The sequence below is a fragment of the Octopus bimaculoides genome, chromosome 3 (assembly GCF_046866305.1).
Source record: "Octopus bimaculoides isolate indiv1 chromosome 3, ASM4686630v1, whole genome shotgun sequence".
Classification (NCBI taxonomy): domain Eukaryota; kingdom Metazoa; phylum Mollusca; class Cephalopoda; order Octopoda; family Octopodidae; genus Octopus; species Octopus bimaculoides.
This window is the reverse complement of record NC_142930.1, coordinates 1,155,520-1,177,163: the sequence shown is the minus strand read 5'-3', so window position 1 is coordinate 1,177,163 and position 21,644 is coordinate 1,155,520. Positions and strand designations below refer to the sequence as shown.

Sequence of the window (21,644 nt, the reverse complement as noted above, 5' to 3'; positions counted from 1 at the left end):
ACAGGGTTGTCACAATGGATCTCATTTTAAGACGTAAAAATTGTTTTGTTGCCCTTTCAAATGTTTTTTGTTTTTATTTAAAATGTTTCAGTTGCTTTTAGGATTAAAAAAAAAGAAGTTTAATTTTTCAAGATAATCTACCATGAACTTATAAATTTAATTAAAATGATAATGTTTATTGACTTTATTTTAAATCACAGACTTTAATTAAATCTGAAGGTTTGTCTTAATTTTAAAAAAGTGTTTTTTCATGGTAAACCCCTCAAATACACACACACACATACATATATATAGATTTGGATATATATATATATATATATATATATATATATATCAATGTAATTCACAGATTATTATAATTATTATTAATCAGTGAATCTGTTATGATAATGCAGATTTTAGTAGAAAATCATAATATTCATTTGACCAGTTTGTGTTCCAGACAGATTTAAAGGGAGAGAAAGAGAAAGAGGGTTTTTTTAAAAATGCGTTTCACATTATTGACTATAAATCAAACAATCAACAAGATTCGTTAACTTAAAAAAAAAGGGGTTTTATGAACAGACATATTAACAGGTAATTAATTTGGCATGACAATTTAGTAGTCATTTTGTCTTTTACTTGTTTCAGTTATTAGACTGTGGCCATGCTGGGGCACCTCATTAGAGAGTGCTTTATTCTTTTGATGCCTAGTACTAATTCTATCAGTTTCTTTTGCCGAGCTGCTATGTTACAGGGACATAAACACACCAACACCGGTTGTCAAGCAATGGTGCAAGATAAATACGACAGGCTTCTTTCAGTTTCTGTTGACCAAATCCACTGACAAGGGTTAGGGTTGCCCAAGGAAGCCAGTCTGTTATAGGGTTGTGTATAACTCAGCTGAGTGGAGTGTTTTGCTCAAGAATACAACATACTCCTTCATCCTGAGTGCAACACTCTCACCCCTATGCTACATGCCATCACTCATACATAAATTGTGGGGATGTGGGGGAGAAAAGAATTTCGATTCAACAAAAGAAGACAATTTCACCCTGCAACACTCGGATTTTTCTTTTGGGTGTGATGATGCTGCACAGATTCACATTGTTTTGAATTAGTCATGCATTATCTTGGTAGCTTTGAGATTTTGATCGTAGGATTGCTTAGTTTTAGAATGACATTGTAGGTTAGGTGTGAGAGGCCAGATCTGGCTGGTTTCAACATAAAACAGGGAGAATATTTGGGCCAGTTTAAATGCTAAAAGGTTAAGGGGCATACTGTCTCTAAAATGAGAATTGAAAAGGCACAGGGTTGATACATGAAGTGTGGTGGTGATGAGGGAGGGGGGATGAGAGAGGAAAACCAACAACAACAACAACAAAAGTCCATCTGAATTGTTTTAAATGAAAGAATTGAGAGTTTCAGGAAAGAAGATGATGTTCCGAGGATCGTTAGCAGCTTCATCCATAAAGACGGGTTACTAATTTTGCCCTCAGTTTGGGTTAAAGGGATACAACCAACTAAATTATTAGGGAACCAGTAAAATATTTTAAAACTTTAAAAAGTTTCCTTCCCACTCACATGGTTCTGGTTTCAATCCCCTGCATGGCACAGAATCTTCTACTCTAGCATTGGGCCGACCAAAACTTGTGAGTGGATCTGGAAGATGGAAACTGAAAGAAGCCCATTGCATATATATGTGTGTGTGCTTATGTCCCCATAACTGAGCAGTTTTGCAAAAGAGATTGATAGAATAAGTACTAGGCTTAAAAAAAAAAAAAAGTCTTAGGGTCAATTAGTTCAAGTAAAATTCTTCAAAGCAGTGCTCCAGCATGGCTGTAGTCTGATGACTGAAACAAGTAAAAGATCAAAATATTCCAAGATGAGCTTGGAAAAGCATCAGAGAGAAAAAGAAGAAAAAACCATTCCAATGTGTCTTTCTTTGAATCATTAAACAAACACCAAAGTCTTCAACGACTTCAAGGAAATCGTTACCTTAATTGGGAGTGGGGGGAAGGGGGGGAGTACTAATCTTTGCTTTTAGATGTTGATTGAACAAGTTGAGTAACGGTAAAATGAATGATGTCTAGGAAATACAAAACAAAAACCCCTGAACCCATTAGATGCGATTTAGACAAAAGAGATTAACAGTGAAATGAATGCGAAAGGAACAGAAACCGAATGAATAAAGCAGCAGATAATGAAGGGGACAAGAAACACAGACTGTATTGTTTCAATTGGCCATGAATACCGTAGAAGGGTCGAAGATGAAATACCAGTAATATCTCGGTTCATTAGTCATGTTTATATATATATATATATATATATATGGGCTTGTGTGTATATAAATATGTGTATGTATACATTCACTTTGTTCATTTTTCTATGACAACATAGAAAATGGATGTTAATATGAGGATTACATGTGGGTGTGTGGGTACGCAAACACATATTTAGCGAAGATTAAATTGCTGAGCTTTACAACATTTAAAAACGCTTTAGGATTATAGGATTATAGGATTATAGGATTATAGTCAAGAAAAGATAGATAATAATAGAACAAACCTTTTAAACCATCATAACTAAATGATGCCCCCCCCCCCACCTTCTTGGAAACAAAAATCAATATTTGGAACTAAACACTGCTAGCAGTTGAACTCAATCAACAGATATGCCATTTTAATTGTAATTAGCTGTTTGGACTAGAAAACAAATGTCTCTCATAGCAAAGGAACAGCATTTTGTCAGAGATGTCTTTCAAGGTTCTAGCCAAGGCCAAGTTATCTAAATTTTCTCGGCAACACAACTATAAAATGCAAACACAAAAGTCTATATTTTATTTCGCAAACTGAAGGCATGAAATCCATGCAACAAAAACAGATGAAAAAAATTTAAATAAAAAGAGAAGAAAGAAAGAAGCAAACAAGATAAAATGCCTTCTCACTACTGTCGCAACTCAAACTCAAAGATCTAATTTTACTTTGTCAAAACTTTCCAAAGAAAACAGCATGCAAAAAAAAAAAAAAAAAAAAAAGGGAAAAAGAAAAAAAAGAAGGGGCATCAGATGTTTGTTTCTTTGAATTTGGCTAAAAAAGGTGATTTGTTTTGTGGGTGGTTCATGGTTGGATGGGTGGGTGGAAGATTAACAAGATTGAAGATTTTCTTTGGTGTCAGTTTGTGTGAATGTAATTATGTCGAATCAACATTGATGGAAGAAGGATGAAAGCTGATGGCTGTGGTGGCTGGGAAGAAGAAGGTACCATCTCATCCACTCATTCTTTTCCATTCAACAATTCGTGAAATACTGTTCAGGCTGCAATACCAGAGATCTGACGACATTTCAGGGTTGTGTGTGTGTGTATTAGTAATAAATGCATCCATGTACCAAAAAAACAACAACAACAAAAAGACAGTCAACACACACACACTCTCCACTAAACATGTCTACCTATATAGAAAATTTACCAATATTTCTGCAGCTGGAACAAAACTGTTCTGTAATAATACGATAAGACAAGAAGTAATTTGAAAGTAAAACTTAAGAATGGAGATAGGGGAATAAAAAGATGGCCCAGAAGTGGGGTGGGGGTGAGGGACAAACACAGCAAACTTTTAAGCCAAATATTAAAAAAACAAAGAAAAAATCATTGTTGTTGCAATGAAAAACTGATCTACTAATGACCTAACTACATTAGCAAGAAGAAGAATATGGAGGAGAGAGAGAGAGAGGGGAGAGAGAGAGAGAGCTTAAGACTGAAGTGTCAGGAGAGCAAAAGCTCATTAAAAAAATGAGGGTTGTTTAGGGAAGTTAATGCAAAAAAAGAATGCGAGTGGGTAACAGGCAAAACAAAAGGGACACGGTGTGTGTGTGTGTGTGTGTGTGATAGTAAACAGTGAGAATGAGGACTCAACACCACATTTGGGGGACAAATACTTTCATTATTTGTGTATTTTGTCATAATCTTAGCTTCCATGCATTGGAATTTTCAATGTGCATTATTTTATATGTGGAGCATTTGAAAACTGCAAATTCCAAGGCATAATATTGCATAATATCTAAGATTATAGACCAGATTCATAAATAAACAATATATGCATATATATATGTGTGTATATATATATATATATGCATACATATATATATATATATATATATATATATGTATGTATATATATATATATGTATATATGCATACATACATTATATAAATCATTCACACACACACACACATATATTTATGTGATTGCTTGTGTGCTGTCTTATTGTTGTACAAACTTTCAATCCCTTTTCATCCACTTGTGAGAAGTTACTAGCCAAGCAGATTGGGTGAAACTGTTCGGGGGGTGTGTGTGTGTATACACGTGAGGATATAAGTTAAATAAGGCAGATACAATTATAAAGAACAAAAGAAAAACAATGAGAACCATTTATATGCAGTGGCCTCCATTTTGATATGGCTATGATGGGTACCAAAAATAAATTCAGAGTACACAGGGGACATTGACCAGTTGAGTTTTCATAGGAGGGACCTTGTTAAGGCAAATGGAGTATTTCTCTCTAGACATGTATATAAACACACACACACACACACACACACACACACACACACATTTAATGGCTGTAAAATAAAAATTGTCAGTCAGTCAGTGGACAGTAACAAGTGAATCGTAATCATGGGCTGATTCCATTCCCATCTGTATCTGACCATTTTGTTTTCTCGTTGCTTTTGTTTCTGAGTATGAACTCACATAACACACACATATATATCTACGCATACTTATCTACTCACAGTGTCAATCCAAACATAAACTCATAGTGGAATTAAATAAACACATGGCCAATATATATTTACACACACACACACATGCATACAATAATGAAAGTATTTTTTTTTAACGAAAAAATGAAATAAAAAATGAGGACAAAAATTAAGAAATCCAACTTATTTGACTTTTTGTGCAAAAACTTCAAAGAGAAAAACTGTTTTTTGTTTTTTTCTCAGCGTTGTGGCACTCGGGGTGGGTTGAACTGGTCAAAGTTAGGGAGTGAAATGTGTGGTGAGATGTGTAATGAATGCAGCAGCATCACACACGCACATGCACAGAGGTTTTCAGCTGCAAGAGGATACGAGAGTAACACGATTTTTGGAGTTATTCCATGGAAATAAAAAAAAAGAAGACAAACTTGAATTGAGAATATAAAATATTCAAGTCTCAAAATTTGACTGTTTGATAATAATAATTTCCAATTTTAATACAAATTCTGCTTAATTTTGTGTGTGTGTGTAATATACAACTGTTTTCCTTGTGCACAGAAAATGTATTAATACGTATGAAAATTATCAATCTATCTAATTTATACACACACATTATATATATACACACATGTAAAATAATGAATGAAATGAAACATAAAGAATGCTAACAAAGCAATGCTTAAAAAAGCCCCTTTATATTTCAGGTGTGAAGGCCAATCTCCAGAAGAATACAGTCAAAGGAATGTGTATTTCCAGAGATGCTTCCATGACTGAACACATTTCTTTGACTCCATTCTTCTCAAGATAAGTTTTTGTGCCTCAACATAGAATTATTTGCATTGTTAAGGAACTTTCTAGGTTTCTCTTTGCATTCATTTTCTCCTTCCGTACAACAATGTTTCAAACAAAACTACAATGTTCTGCTTATACACACACACACACACCACTCCTTTAATTTCTGCATTTTGTTTTGGCAAAAGGCAGACACGTTGCAATCTGGATATTCCCAAGAGTTTCTTCAGCAGCATTCAATTCGCAGTATGTTCACTCATCATACTGAAAGTGGAGGGATTCGGTTTTTAATGACAGCAGCTCACAAAGTTAATTAATTAAAGTACTTAATTAGTTACTTAATTACTCTGGCTGGCTGATCACTTTTAAGACAAAGTAATACAAAGACAGGAGTAATTTTTTGGCAGAACTGGTTATTCAAGAATAATGAATGATGGTGAATATGGTGGGCTGCCATCACTCAATGACATCAGCCTTAATGCTTTTTTGTTACTTTTTGCTTCAGAACTTTCATCAATTTCATTTAAAAAAAAACACTAATAAATAAATAAAATATAATATGAAAGAAAAATAAAAAGTAAAAAAAAAACTCTAAAAATGACACTTTCAAAGCCAACCTTTCTTAATGAATTAAAAAAAAAAGAGAGAACCAATAGGGTTAGGGTTAGTAGTTTGTTTGAATGAAGAGGTGTTTGTTGTTTTTGGCTGTAGTTTGTTATATTTTATGACAGCCATGTTGTGAATAAAACTCCCAAAGTCAATAACTACATTGATAAGATAGCAGACAATATGTTCAAACGTCAGCTTTCCATGTCCTCCTACATGATGTTCTATGTGTGGTCAAGACATTCAGCTTTCAAATGGTCAGTTTTTCGACCAGTTGTCAAAGTAGTCAGATTCACAATTGGAACCACAGCAAAACTAAAATTGCTGAGGAATTTCTTCTGGTCACAAAATCAAATTCCTCTGTTAACCTTCCTGCAATTCCACTGCACTTCTTGGCACTGGCTACATTATCAGGAATTCCTACCGACACCTTTCCAAAATATTTACATGATGAAAGTCTTTCCTGCTTAATACAATTCTAGTCTTTACTTGCAAGTTTTTCTTCCACGCCTGTTATTTTGCTTCCAATATAAGAAAGAGGTTATCAGTACACAACAGTTCCAAAGGCTGTCAGTTTTAAATTCCTCAATTATGGCTTGGAGGACTCTGAGGAAGAGCAAGGGACTGAATGCTGAGGCCAGGTGAAACCCTACTTCTTCACTAAATTCATTGCTGTATTCATAGCTAACCCTCACTTCACTGACAGCACACCTTAATATGGTTTGTCTGGTGCTCACAAGCAATTTTTCTACTCCAAGCATCCTCACAGACCACCAAATCACAGAACAAGGAACTCTGTCAAAAGCTTTCTCCAGGTTTACTTCTACAGTTGTCCTACTAAGAAAATGGCATCTACAGTAATTCTCCCTGGCACAAAACCAAACTGCATCTCATTGTTTCTTCCTAATTAAATGAGCAAGAACTCTTTCTAAATTTGGTGAAAAGAAAAAAAAGATTCTTAATACCATGGATGAACAATCCAATCTAATTGACTCCATTTGTTGGATAATCCAGGCTAATCTCATCTATGTAAACATTCTCAATTACAGCATTAACTTACCTAGACATTATTTACACACACACACAATTATTGATTCATATTCTTCAAATGTTGACAGGATTACTTCCAAGATTAGAAAAATTACTAGAACAAATTAGAATGTGAAGAGTTTTCCGTTCTGTTCCCAGTATCCATGACAGCGGTGGTGGGTCAAGAATATAATTTTTTTCTTTAGTACAAAACATTTGACTTTTGTTCTTCAAGTTTTGAGGGGTTTGGGGTCTTTTGTTGTTTTTTTTTTTATCAGTTAAACTCACCATCATGTTTTACAGTTGAGTATCATTTCTAGAGAGAGAGAGTGTGTGTGTTTGTGTTGTGCGTATTTGAGCATGTACACACGTTGCACATGCTTACAGAATGTTAGAAGGAGGCAAGACGGTGTGAAACTTTTTCTGAGCAGTCTAGCCCAGCCCCTTATCAAGGTAGGGTCACAATTTGGTAAATAATTGTAAATCAAAAAAAAAAAAAAAAAAAAAAAAAAAGGTCAGCTGCAAGGTGTGAGAGCTGTGTCGGCCTTCAAGGAAGGTAAAAATAAAATTGATGACTGATGATAATGATAATGATAATAATAATAATAAAAATAATAAAAATAATAGTAATAACAACAACATTGATGTAATGATTACGACACAAGACTTTTTTAAAAAATTGTTTTAAATGGTTATTTCAGTTTCATATTTTAGTCTTGTATCTTGTTCTTTTCCAAGAATTATCAATTTTTTTAAAAGACAAATGTGATAAAAATATAGAAATAAATAAAAAAAAATCAACTTCCTACAAAAAAAAAAAAGAGAAAAGTTTCCACCAAATTTTACAGACAGCTTTGATCGACAAGTATTACATTCCTATTCTGGGCTAGCAGACTGTTTATACAGGCACTGGAGTTGTGTTTAGTGTTGAGTGTACACAGGAGACACATGATCCCATGAGGCACCCATCAGGAACTGTGTACAAGTGGCATTGATGTATTTCACCTCCAACTCCTCATGGTTGGTTTGGAAAAAAAAAAAATTAAACAAACCAGGAAACAAACGGTAGAAGATTGTTGTGACACGCATGTGTGTACGTGTGTGCGCGTGTGTGTGTGTGTGTGTGCGTGTGTGCTGATGACACGAGACATGACATTCATTCCTTGACCAGCCGGTATATGTGGTGTTGGTCCCCGTGTTCACTGGTGGACACTTCAAATACATACGCAATGCACACCAAAGTTTCTTGAGTCTCTCGGTTGGTTACTACCTGCAGACGAGAGAAAGAAAAATAATGAAGTGAGGAAAAACAATGGTTTGGGAATGGCAAATAGATATGCTTTTCTACTGTAGGCACAAGGCACAAAATTTTTGAGGAGGGGGAGCCAGTTGATTAGATCGACTCCCAGTACACAACTGGTACCTAATTTATCGAGCCCGGAAAGGATGAAAGGCAAAGTCGACATTGGTGGAATTTGAACTCAGAACGTAGCGGCAGACGAAATACCGCTAAGCATTTTGTCCGGCGTGCTAACACGTTTCTGCCAACTTGCTGATTGTAGAATTGGAAGAACTCAAGAAATCCAACAAGCTGCTTATTTAATTCAAACATTTGATGTTTTATAATCAGAGATTTATAATTGTAAGGTAGGGATGGCTGTCAGGGTAAGAAGCTTGCTTGATAACCATGTGGCTTTGGGTTCAGTCCCACTGCATGACGCCTTGAACAGGTGTCTTCTTCTATAGCCCCAGACTGACCAATGCCTGGCGAGTGGATTTAGTTGATGGAAACACTGTATGTGTGCGCATCATTGTTTGCCTTCACCACTGCCTGATCACTGGTGTTAGTTTGTTTACATCCCTGTAAGTTAGCGGTTTGGTAAAAGAGACCGACAGAATAAGTACCAGACTTAATTACTGGGGTTGGTTTGTGTGACTAAATCCTTGAAGGCAGTGCTCCAGCATGGCCACAGTCCTATGAGTGAAACAAATAAATGGTAAAAGCCAAACTCTGCAGGAATCGGCAACGAGCCTTTTGTGTGGAATGGAAACGGTCTAAGAAATGTCCAACGTAGAAAAAGAAGAGATTAAAACTGACAAGTCATGAAAAAGTAGGACACAAGGAACCAAGTGGACAACACAATTGCTCATATGGCCCTTTGTTAGTCTGGTCATTGTGGTGTGGATCCATCAGTTCCAACCTGCTCCAATTGACCCCAGTAATGACAATTTTCCAGTTCACAATTAATGATTCTTGGTAGAAAAAGGTCAAGAAGTTGATAAAGCATTGTTGCATAAAGATAACAGACATCAAGCAGGAGAAAAGGAATATTTATTTAGGTGTGAGGTGAGCGTGTGTGTACGTACCCTTGTCTTGACATCACAAGACACTTATAAAAGAGTTGCAGTATACAAGAGATTCTGTTTGTTTCCAGTCTTTTGCAAAAGAGGACATACCACAAAGGCTTAGCAGGTAATGTCAGACCAAATAACAAACTGGTCTGTAATACAGGCTGTAGCAGAAAAACCTTCCATGTTTTACATAGTCATTAGTGTGGCTCTAGTCAAGTTAGACAGGTGCGTAATAAAGTCTTCATGTGGCTAAAGTTTTACCATTTTTCTAACTTTCCATCATGATTTGGATCAGTGAACAACAAGTGTTTGCTAACCTTTAAAAGGTGAAACGTTTTTTGCCACACTCTGCCCGATATCCTAACCTTCTTCTCAATAAATATCAAAAGAAGTCTTCAGTTCTTACTCTCCCACATGAAATACTTACTTGCAATATGGTAAAGTTCTCTAAAACACTGTTCATCATGTATTTTTCAGGTAGATGTTTCAGTTTATGGATGAAGTTGATCATATATTCACACATTGGTGAACGAGTGATGCGGTACACACATTTACCACCTTCGTATCGAGGAAATTCCGTCTAAAATAGAAAGAAAAGACTCATACAGAATTCTATCAAACAACATTTATAATATGCATAAATTTTCAATGGCAAATATTTTCTGATTAATAAACTATTAAATTGATATAATAATAAAGGCTAAATTTCAATGTATTTTCCAGTCAATTTTATTCACTTTGAGATTTAAGTGACAACAAAGAATGAAATACATTTTAATAGCCTTGAAACTTCCAATCTACTTTGAAGTCACCATTCATGGTTTAATGCTTTCAAGAGAATAAGCAGAATCCTTGGCACATCCAGTGAAACTCTTAACAGCATTTCTTGCAGCTGCTTGCATTTTGAGTTCAAATTCTGATGAAGTCAAAAGTTGCCTTTTGTCCTTTCTGGGTCGATAAAAGAAGTATCAGTTGAGCCCTGGGGTCAATTGACTTAACCCTCCCCTAAAAATTGCTGGCCTGGTGCCAAAATTAGAACTTATAATTATCTTTTTGGATGCCAACCCACATGAGACCACCCCTATGGGTTATGGTACAAACTTACTGATTTAAAGTAATCTGAATAAACCTTTTCTGTGTCAAAACTTTTATGCTCCAAACACCAGCTTAGAAACAACAAAACAATCATTTTTTACTGAATTCATTATTTTTAGACTGAAATGAAGGCAGAGTAATTCATGAGAAATATTCTCACAAAAAGGGTTCAACTGACATAAAACCAGAAACAATCTTTAAAGTGTGTGGTGGGGTTTACAATCGATTGAATCAACTTCTGTACACATCTGGCACCAATCTGATGTAGACAAACAAAAGGCGAAGGTGAAGCCAGTCGCATTTAAACTCAGAATGGATAAATAAAAGTTAATACTACCAGACATTCAGCGGAACCATTTCCTAGAACTTAATCCTTTCTCATTCGGATTATTGGATCAAATGTGATGCTTATTCATTCACATTGTTTAAGAATTAATTTTGCATTATCTCATAACTTTGAGGGTTCAATGATGTGATTGTTTATTCTTAGAATGACATTGCCTGATAGGCATGAGAGGCTGGATCTGGCCAATTTAAACATCAAACAGGTAGAATATTTGGGCCCAGGATGGGTTAAATGCGATGAAGACAAATGAACATTTCGATATTTTATTTCAATGGTTTTGAAGAATGAAAAGAAATGTTGATTGGAAACTGGTTGGAACTCTGGACAACAAACAACGCTAAAATTCAATGTCAGCAGCTTGAACATTTTCTGAAAACTCACCAGAGTTTTTTTTTCCAAAGTTATTCTACTAAATTCTTCAATATTTTAGAAATCAATTGAAACAAAAGGATTAAAGAGATCCAAATTAAATCTTTCCATCAAAATTTCATGTTAATGCTCCAAACGCCGGCTTAATAAAAACCATGCTATTTTACCAAATTCATTATTTTCAAAATTAATTAAAAGAAAGTGTATTTCCGCAGAAATATGGTAACGAAAAGATTAACAGACAGAACATATCAACTTATAAGTTAACACATAAACAAGTTTGTGAAGAGAGAAATGTAAGCAGAGCAGAAAGATTCTGAAAAGTCTGAAGACAAAAACAAGGTGAAAGCATTTGCATAAAGGGTGAAGAAACTTACTTCTACTTTCTCAACAACCTGTTTTCCAAAAGAACAAACCTTGGTTGAAGATGTGATAGTCATGTTTTCTGTGCTCTCATATCTGGAATTAAAAGACAGGGAAAAAACAGGAATAAATCATCCTCATTTTAACATCCAGTTTTCCATGTTTGCATGGGTCAGATGGCTTTTTATTGAGGCAGACTTTCTATGGTTGGATGCCCTCCTCCCCTGTTAAGTAACATTTCCTCATGACCCAAACATGCTTTCACAGAATATTAGGAATGAATGACACTGCTTATATAACTCATTTACAACTCTCACATAATGCCAAAGCAAGGAGACACAAACAAACACACACACACGTATATGATGGGCTCCTTTCAGTTTCCTATTTCTTTATTGCCCACAAGGGGGGGCTAAACACAGAGGGGACAAACAAGGACAGACGAAGGGGTTAAGTCGATTACATCAACCCCCAGTATGCAACTGGTACTTAATTTATCAACCCCAAAAGGATGAAAGGCAAAGTCGACCTCGGCGGAATTTGAACTCAGAACATAAAGACATACGAAATGCCGTTAAGCCTTTCGCCTGGACTGCTAACGGTTCTGCCAGCACACCGCCGCCTTCAGTTTCTGCCTATCAAATCCACTGCCAAGGCTAGAGTGGGAGTCACTTGCCCCATGCGTCATGTAGTGGGACTGAACCTAAAACCATGTGGTTGGGAAGTAAATGTCTTACCACACAGCCATAGCGGTGCCTATGTGTGTGTGTGTGTGTGTGTGTGTGTGTGTGTGTGTGTGTGTATAAATAAAATGAAATCATTAACACCACCAATTATATTTTTAAAAGGCAGAAATTATTTGTTGACAGACAACTTCTAGGTTAATCTCAGTTAAAGAACTCAGATTTTACTCTATTTACCATTTCTAAATAAGATCTAAAACATTTTCCCAGGTCATTCAGTTAAATATTTCAAACATTATCTCTTATTTTACAAACAATTGCGTTCATTGCTTTTAAGAAGTTTTCCTATCTAAGTTAGATAACTCTTGACATTTCAACCTGGCAGCAGTTATCTTTTACTCGAACATAGATGCAGCTTTGGCTGTGTGGTTAAGATGCTTGCTTGCCAACCACATGGATTTAGGTTCAGTCCCACTGCAAGATGCCTTGAGAGTCGTCTTCTACTAACGACCCCAGACCAACCAAAGCCTTCAATAGATTTGGCAGATGGAAATTGAAATAAGACCGTCTTGTAAGTCTCTCTCTCATCATTTAATGTCCATTTTGTGACGTTTTGACCAGAACTGCATTAGGCTCCAATTGTTTGCTTTGGCAAAGCTTCTACAGTTGGACACCCTTCCTAACGCTAACCACCTTACTACACACAGGGGTCCTTTTCCCATGATGCCAGTATTGGTCATTAGGTGGCACCAGCATGGGTGCTGTTTACATGGCACCTGTGTGTGCGTACATATATATAGCAATAACTCTTGAAATGTACCTGGCTCTAAATTCTACAGGTAATCTATAGAGATGAATACATATATATAAATAATATACACGGCAGTGTGTGTGTGTGTGTGTGTGGCGGTGTTCCTTTGCATTTCTACCTGTTTGTGATGTATGGGTTGTGTTATTACTGTCAGTTCTTCTGTCAACAAATCATCCATTTGCTTCACACACCTTTCAAGACATAATGAATAAGAGCTCTCTCTCTCTCTTACTTGAAAAACCAGGTGTGGGTCAGTGATAGGAAGGCCACTGTCTCATGTTCATCTGACCCATGCTGACATGGAAAACACAAAACTGATAATTACCAAAACATCAGAAATTGTAGAAATATGAAGTACCACCTAATGTCACTTGACCATTTTTATAGATTTAAATTTAAAATTCCTCTTTCTTATTCTGAACATAATCTTTTATAGAGGTAAATGTTGTTTTGGATACAACATACCTACAAAGAGACTTTGTCTCAGATGAAAATCTACAGCATCATGCCTTTTAATGTGTGTGTGTGTGTGTGTGTGTTAAGCATGGTAGTACATAGACGGCTATTGAAATTTAATGCTGTTTCATTTGCATACACTGAGTTTATTACAGTTCAGCAAGCTTTTCACAATATCAGTGAATGTATTATTTGCTGTTTCCTGTATGTCAAAAAAGGGACAAATTTCATTTAGGCATGACAAGTGGGTATTCATTATTAAATGACAATGCTTAGAATGGCCCTAACACATCTGGCACTGTCATGATCCACAGCTGGGATGCTGTTGGCAGCATCACGCCTTTCTGTACATTTGGTATGTTATATAAATGGCTATTTTAATTTAATGCTGTTTCACTTTTGTTCATCAAGTAAATAACATGTTAGAGAAAACCAATAGTGATGAGGGCCTGGCCATAGCCTGATGTATTGCAAGAAAAATAAGGGATTATGTTCAGTGATTGAGTAATGACCCCCAATAAATTGCTAGGAATCAAAAAGGGTTCAAGATTTAAAGATCAAAACTATTTTCATGTTTTCTGTTTCCATGGTGAAATTTTTCTTTATTGTTTCATGGAGCAGAAAAGCGGGGCATTTTGTATCATGTCGTCCGTGATATCTTTGTCATTGTTTCAGAGCGAATAAAGGCTACTTACTGACTAGAAACACCATAAAATGCTCTAGCATCATCCTGGCCATTTGTATTCAGATCAGCCTGAAAAATAAAAGGAAAGGCAATTTACAAAACTCGTACTTATACATAAATGCACATTTGGACACACAGACAGATGAGAAATTGAGCACCAAAGGTGAGGATAGAGATGCTGTCCCTTTAGGGTTTCTTGCACCTGCAATATATGAGGACAGTGTGTGAGAGGGAGGGAGAGAAAGAGAACTGTGATGGAACGGCCATGCAACGGGGGATGACAGGGGACAGCTGGGGATGTGTGCGTGAAGTGAGAAGGGGAAGACTTGCGACAAAGTGGGGAAGACAAATGTGAAACTGTTACCTTCAAAAAAGAAATGACAAAGAACTGTGATGAGCGGGAGTTGTGCAGGAGGAGACATGGTTGCCTACCCAAGGGTGTCAAAATAGACATTGAAACTATGTTATGTTCATTTGTACATAACGAATATTTATAGATTCTCTACAAGAGTAAACAATGTTTGCCTCTATCAAAACTGATGAGAGTCAACCAGGTTGAAATCAGGATGTTCACTAAATACAACAAAATATGATTCAATTTCTTGGGGTTAAAAAAGAGAAATTGATTTACTGTCTGAAGTAAAAGTTACAAGGTGGCAATTACAAGAATATTTATTTCTAAAAGGAAATTGTACGAATATACACACACACACACACAATATTTTTAAAAGGTAATTAGTAATCTTAAACAAAGCCTAGTTAAGAAATAGAAACAGCTGTAACTTGATTTGTCATTTGTTTATATAGAAATAATAAAACTGGACTGAATTTATCATTTACTGATTCAAATATTCAATTTATTATTTTGTTTCCTTTCCTAATTTATAAATATATATGAATAACCCCTATTTTGCAGAAAAAAAGTGTAGGTGGTTAGCTAACCACCAACACTTTTTTCTGCAAAATAGGGGTAGTGTATCCTGTTCAGGCTATATTATTAGCATTGTCCTGCGTTTGAGAATTTAAAAATCACTTCTTTAACTTTCTAAGACATCTCAACGCTTCTAAAAGCAACCTTCGTTTGTTTGTTTACATTTGTCATAATTTGAATTTAATATATAAATAAATTAAGAAATGGAGTTAAATGCAGACGTTATTCAAATCTTTATACTTCCGACATATGTTTCAAAGAAAACATTGATATTATTCCGGAGAGAATAAAATGATGAAAAATAATGCAATCATCTCGTCAGTAAAAAAAGAGAAACAACACACATCAAGAAGCCATTTTAACCGAATGTGATTACCACGTATATGATGAAGGGAACACTGGCAAGTTATTTTTTAAAAAAACTGTTAATAGATTTATATGTATGTATGTATGTATGTATGAACATGCTTAGTAGCTTACAAAGTGTGTCAACTACACACACACGTGACGATATATACATGTATGTATGGAAATATATATAATATAGAGAAATAAAGAAAAGCAACAGACTTACCCAAAATTTAACTAAGAAAAATGCTGCTTGAGGACCTTTATCATACAATTCCTTTAAACCACCTTTCTTTTCAGGGAATTTATCATATATTTGTTTGATATCAACAGCCTAAAGATGGAAGAGAAATAAAAAGGAATTAAATCCCATAGGCATAAATAATATTTCTTATGCATTTAACATTATTACATTGACATGAACATCACTAACAACACCAAAATTATCTCATAAACATCTTCCTTCACCCTCACCAAATCTGTAAACCCAAATTCACATTAGTTCCTTAGTTTTGTAGCTTTAGTCTAAATTTATTTCAATCTGAACCTAATAATTTCTTCTTTGTGGTTGGTAACCATCTGAAAACATTTTCAACATCTGGTTTTTGGGGAGCTTTTAGTAGGGTTTTGATATAGTTTTTGACTGTTTTTACCTAAATTTGAAATAATATCATTGGGCATTACTGATTCCAAAATCTATCAATAGTCCTTAATAAGTTTGTTTGCCTTTGTTTCTATTGATTTCGAAAATAATGAAGAATTTAGTAAAACAACTTTGTCGTTATAAACAGGTAACTAGAACTTAAATAAAATAAAATTTTGATGGAAGGTTTGAATTTAGATAATTTTAAAACAGAAAATTTGTATCTTAAAAAGAAGGGCAGTCTCAGAAAGGCTGGTATCAAAAAGGTCGATTCTATTCAAATTGTCATAAAAAAGGCACAAGATTCCTGGAAATTACGCCAATTTCAGGTTATCTTGGAGATGTTTCTCATTACCTAATTAATGGCCAAGAAATGAAATGGAACTCACTTCTACAAGACAATGAAATACATGAAATGATTCGAACAGAGCACTGCACCAACAAATGGTACTTATTTATAGTTTTGTGGACTCACAGAAAACTAAGAGACTTAGCCAAAGACACAATTTAGGAATGGTAAAAGGATAGAAATTGTTGATCTGCAATTCTAATAATCTCACAACTTAGCCAACTATGATTCACTTTATTTTTTGGAAATTCTTAAAAAAAAATTTAATAATCCATTTTTGAATAACAGAGCAGAATGTAAAGCTGCAGTTGCAGGGTCACCTTCCTAGTGTTGGTGGCATGGAAGACACAAAAAAAAAGCACCAGTCCATTCAGTAAAGTGGTTGGTAATAATAATAATAATAATAATAAGGGTATCCAACCACAGAAACCAAACCAAAAATAAAACAACTGGAGTCTATTGAATCGTGTCAAACTGTCCAACTCATGGAACAGGAATGTTTGTTGGTGTTGATGATGATGATGACGGTGGTGGTGTTGGTGATGATGATGATGATGATGATGATGATGAGAGCAAAATATTTAACAAGGAGTAAATCTACTCACCTCCAGTAAAGGATCCGAATAGCTGGCATTTGATTCTATGTGTACAAATAAATGTTTGTGATACTGAATTAAGAAAGAAAGAGAGAAAAGTAAAACAATATTATCAAGTTTGCCAAATAAAAATAATTTATTTTACAGGAGAGAGAAGAAGAAGAAGAAGAAAAAAGTCCCCTCAAATCAGTGGAAATAACTTACTGAATCTGGCTCCCGATGATGTTCCAAGAAAGCAGAGAACTCAACCAAACGTAATTTCGGACCAGCAATTGACCGACCTTGCCAAGGTGGACTTACTTCATTGTGTGATGTGTTGGGTTTTGTATCTAAGCCATAAGGTGGAGTGGCAAACGGTTTCACACTGGAGGAGACAAAATTTAAAAAATGCTTTATTATTATATTGAAATAGTGCAAAGTGTGAGGTTTTATGAATTTTTAAAATTATTTTTGGTGGTGGTGGTGGTGGTGGGGTTTATTTTATTTAGAATGTGCAGTTCTGCTATCTAAGTGCCTGCCTGTGTGATTTCCAGTATAAATAAATTAGCTATTATCATTATTATTATTATTCAGATGGTAAGCTAGCAAAATTGTTAACTGGTGGAAATACTTTGTGGTATTTCGTCTGCCGTTAGGGTTTGAGTTCAAATTCCACTGAGGTTGACTTTGCCTTTCATCTTTTCGGGGGTCGGTAAAATTAGTACCAGTTACGTACTGGGGTCAATGCAATTGACTTAATCCCTTCTCCCAAAATTTGAGGCCTTGTGCTTCTAGTTGAAAGGATTATTATTATTATTATTGAGGCAGCAAGTTGGCAGAAATGTTAGCATGCCGGGCGAAATGTTTAGTGGTATTTCGTCTGTTGCTATGTTCTGAGTTCAAATTCAACCGAGGTCGACTTTGACATTCATCCTTTCGGGATCGGTAAAATAAGTACCGGCTGAATACTGGGGTCAATGTAATCAACTCTCCCCCTCCCACCAAATTTCAGGCCTTGTGCCTATAGTAGGAAGGATTATTATTATAATCATCCTCATCCTCATTATATCAATGGCTATTTTTCTATTGAAATAATCTGTCTTTATTACAATTAATTTTAAAAATAATTAAGAATCTAGTAATTATTAAGCTGGTGTATGAAACTTAAAATGAATATGAAATTTTAATGGTGGATTTTAATTTAGTTTAAAACTGGAAGTAATTTTGGAAGTCTACTTTTGCCACCCTGGGATAATAGAAAATATGGCAGACATACAATGATTATAATTGAACTTTTATCAAATTTCTTGCTGTTCATATGAAATAATGAAATAGATTTTTAAAAGAAAAATATTCATTACATTAATATAAAATAAAAAACAAATTTCTCATTTGTATATTTACAACAAATTATTATTTTCCTTAATTTTATCAACATAATTGCAATCCACACCATCAAAAAAAGAAAAAAAAAAAAAACTTCAAAATTCATAAAAAATTTTTTCAGAAAGTTATGACACTCATTCTGCCCCTTTTTATGTTAACTCTCTCTCTCTCTCTCTCTCTCTGCTTCTCTTTTGCTTTTTTTTTTCTTTCTCTCTCTCTCTGTTTCTCTTTTGCTTTTTTTCTTTCTTTCTCTCTCTCTCTGTTTCTCTTTTGCTTTTTTTTTCTTTCTCCCTCTCTCTGTTTCTCTTTTGCTTTTTCTCTCTCTCTGTTTCTCTTTTGCGTTTTTTTTTCTTTCTCTCTCTCTGTTTCTCTTTTGCTTTTTCTCTCTCTCTCTGTTTCTCTTTTGCTTTTTTTTTTCTCTCTCTCTCTCTTTCTATGACTGGAGAAATCAACCAACCAACATTTTATACTGGCTTTTATCAAAGGGACATTTAAAATACGATCCTAATTTTCAACATAGTTACAGTAAAAGAGAGAAAATTAAATCCATGTTTCAATATAGTTAGTCTTTTGTTCATTAATTAAAAGATGGAAATTTCCAAATCATTCTTATACTGAAGATAAACCAGAAGAGGAACAGATATAATCCTGATGGTTGCAACGAAGGAAATCTAAACTAGAGAAATGCGAACAGAGATAAGGAGAGTAGAGGACATTATGGAAGAATAGGAACTGTTTTGTGAGCATATTTCTGCTGAAATATATTGTCTTTGTTCCAATTAATTTAGAAAATAATGAAGCGTTTGATTAAAATATCTTTGTCATCGTGTCTGGAACATAAACATGAAAGTTTGATGGACAAAGTTTTAATTTTTGATCATTTTAAATCAGGAAATTTCTATAATTAACAGCAGCATCAGCAGTCTCAAGCCAGTTTTGGATACCAAAACAGTGAACTCTGACCAAAATAGCTTCAACACATTGATTCTATTTGACAGGAATGTAATGTTAATGAGATGACTATTGAAACAGAAGAGACACAACATTAGGGAAGTACTTACTCTGGTGTTTGGGGTGGCATTCCTGGTCCCCAGAACTGGAAGAGAAACAAAAACATTTAATATGACAGCTAATATATAAGACTGACATGGTGGCGTGTATAGTCAGATAGTCTTTTACACACACACACACACATCAACAAATCTGATGAATGAAATGCCCTAAACTATTTAATTCTGATGCAACCCTTTAGCATTTAAACAAAACATTTAAAATATTTTATGCTTTTTTTTAATGCTCAAACTGGTCAGATTCAGCCTCTCACACCTGCCTTACAATGTCATTTTAAAATAAACAATTACATCCTTGAAATCTCAATGCTACAAGATAATAGCTGATTAATTCAAAACAATTTGAATACCTAAGAAGCCTCCCATTTAATAAAGTCAGATGAATGCTAGAGTTAAACACCACAAACTTTTTCCTTGACCAAACGTATTAAATTGCTGCGATTTGTCTTTTGTTTTCAATAAACTGAAAGAAAACACTCCTTCAACATTTAAGGGAAGAGTACCTTTTGTAATAACAAAGCTTCAAACATTTGTAGAACTTCATTAAAAGCCAAGAATTGTTAATTACAGATATATTTTTATTATATTTTGAAATTGTAAACCAATGTGACATTTTAAGATGGAAGTCAATTTCTGATGAAATGTGCAGCCAAGTATTGCATACAATATTATTATTATTATTATTATTATTATTATTATTATTATTATTATATTTTACTTCTCAGAGCTCTCAGTTTCCCTTATTCTAGTTAATTCTGTAAAAGCAAGCAGCAACCTGGTGTGAAAGGTCTCACAGAGTCTCTTTCCACAACACCCAAGTACCAACTCGCTGTCCCCAAACAGAGCAGTTTTTAGAGCATGTTCTACCCTCACGTCAATCCCAATTTCTCAAACATTGTTGTTACTCCTCCCACTACAGGGAGGACCCTTACTCTCTTCATTACCCACATTCTTGCAATTTTGTCTTTTACTAACTTGTAACACTGTTGTTGTTGTTCAGGCCTTGTGCTTTTAGTAGAAAGGCTTATCATCATTATTAAGACAGTGAGCTGACAGAATTGTTAGTGCGTCAGACAAAATGCTTAGCAGTATTCCTTCCACTTCTTTACATTCTGAATTCCATTCTCACAGCCATAACTTTCATCCTTTCAAAGTTTATAAAATAACATTCAGGTGCTGCGGTCAATGATGTAATTGACTGAGCCCTTCCCTCATCATCATCATCATCATCATCATCATTAATTATTATTAAGGTGGGAAGCTGGCACAAATCATTGAAACACCAGCAATTTTTAGCAGTGTTTTGTCCACCTTCACATTCTGAGTTCAAATGTCACCTAAGCCAATTTTGCTTTAGGGGTTGTTCAATAAAATAAGGACCAGTCAAGCACTGGAGTCAATGTAATCAGCTAGCCCCCTCACCACCACCCAACTCCTGTAAAATTCCTTGTGCCCATTGTGGAAATTATTACTCTTTTTTTTTCTGTTTTTTTTTAACTCAGGTTTTTTTGTTGGGGCTCTTGGAATGCATAAGTAGCGGGTTTGCAACCTGCGGCCTACGGTACCTCGCTATTTGTTCTCTTCAATTTATTATTATTATTATTATTATTATTATTATTATTATTATTATTATTATTATTATTATTAAGGTGGTGAGCTTGCAAGATCATTAGCACAGTGGGCATTCCATCTGTCTTTACGTTCTGAGTTCAAATTCTGTCAAAGTCAACTTTGCCTTTTCGGGATTGCTAAAATAAGTACTAGATGAGTATCGGGGGCGATGTAATCAACATAACCCCTCCCCCAAACTTGCTGGCTTTGTGCCAAAATTCGAAACCATTATTATTGTTGTTGTTATGAATCCACACACAGAAGCAGCCGCTGTGAGATTTAATACTTCTCCAGAGACTCAGTCCATTTCATCCCAACATAATCAACAGAATTCATATAAATATGTTATTCTAAACACCACAATTGTTCAAAATTAAAACAAATTAAATAAAAATATTCTCTTCC

The 21,644-nt window shown here is 34.8% G+C and overlaps 1 protein-coding gene across 2 annotated transcripts in view; it reads right to left on the bottom strand.

Moving 5' to 3' along the window:
• Window positions 1-4,707: 4,707 nt before the first annotated feature.
• Window positions 4,708-21,644, bottom strand: part of LOC106867323 (transcriptional enhancer factor TEF-1-like) — a 123,038-nt gene continuing 106,101 nt past the window's right edge. For both annotated transcript variants that reach the window (XM_089348431.1, XM_089348432.1), the window contains exons 5-12: window positions 19,620-19,654; window positions 17,398-17,557; window positions 17,203-17,265; window positions 15,832-15,939; window positions 14,337-14,395; window positions 11,706-11,787; window positions 9,946-10,098; window positions 4,708-8,436 (exon numbers count right to left, since the gene is read on the bottom strand). In XM_089348431.1, the coding sequence (XP_089204557.1) occupies window positions 8,323-8,436; window positions 9,946-10,098; window positions 11,706-11,787; window positions 14,337-14,395; window positions 15,832-15,939; window positions 17,203-17,265; window positions 17,398-17,557; window positions 19,620-19,654 (774 nt within the window). In that variant the 3' untranslated portion in view covers window positions 4,708-8,322. The remainder of the gene's footprint in view (window positions 8,437-9,945; window positions 10,099-11,705; window positions 11,788-14,336; window positions 14,396-15,831; window positions 15,940-17,202; window positions 17,266-17,397; window positions 17,558-19,619; window positions 19,655-21,644) is intronic.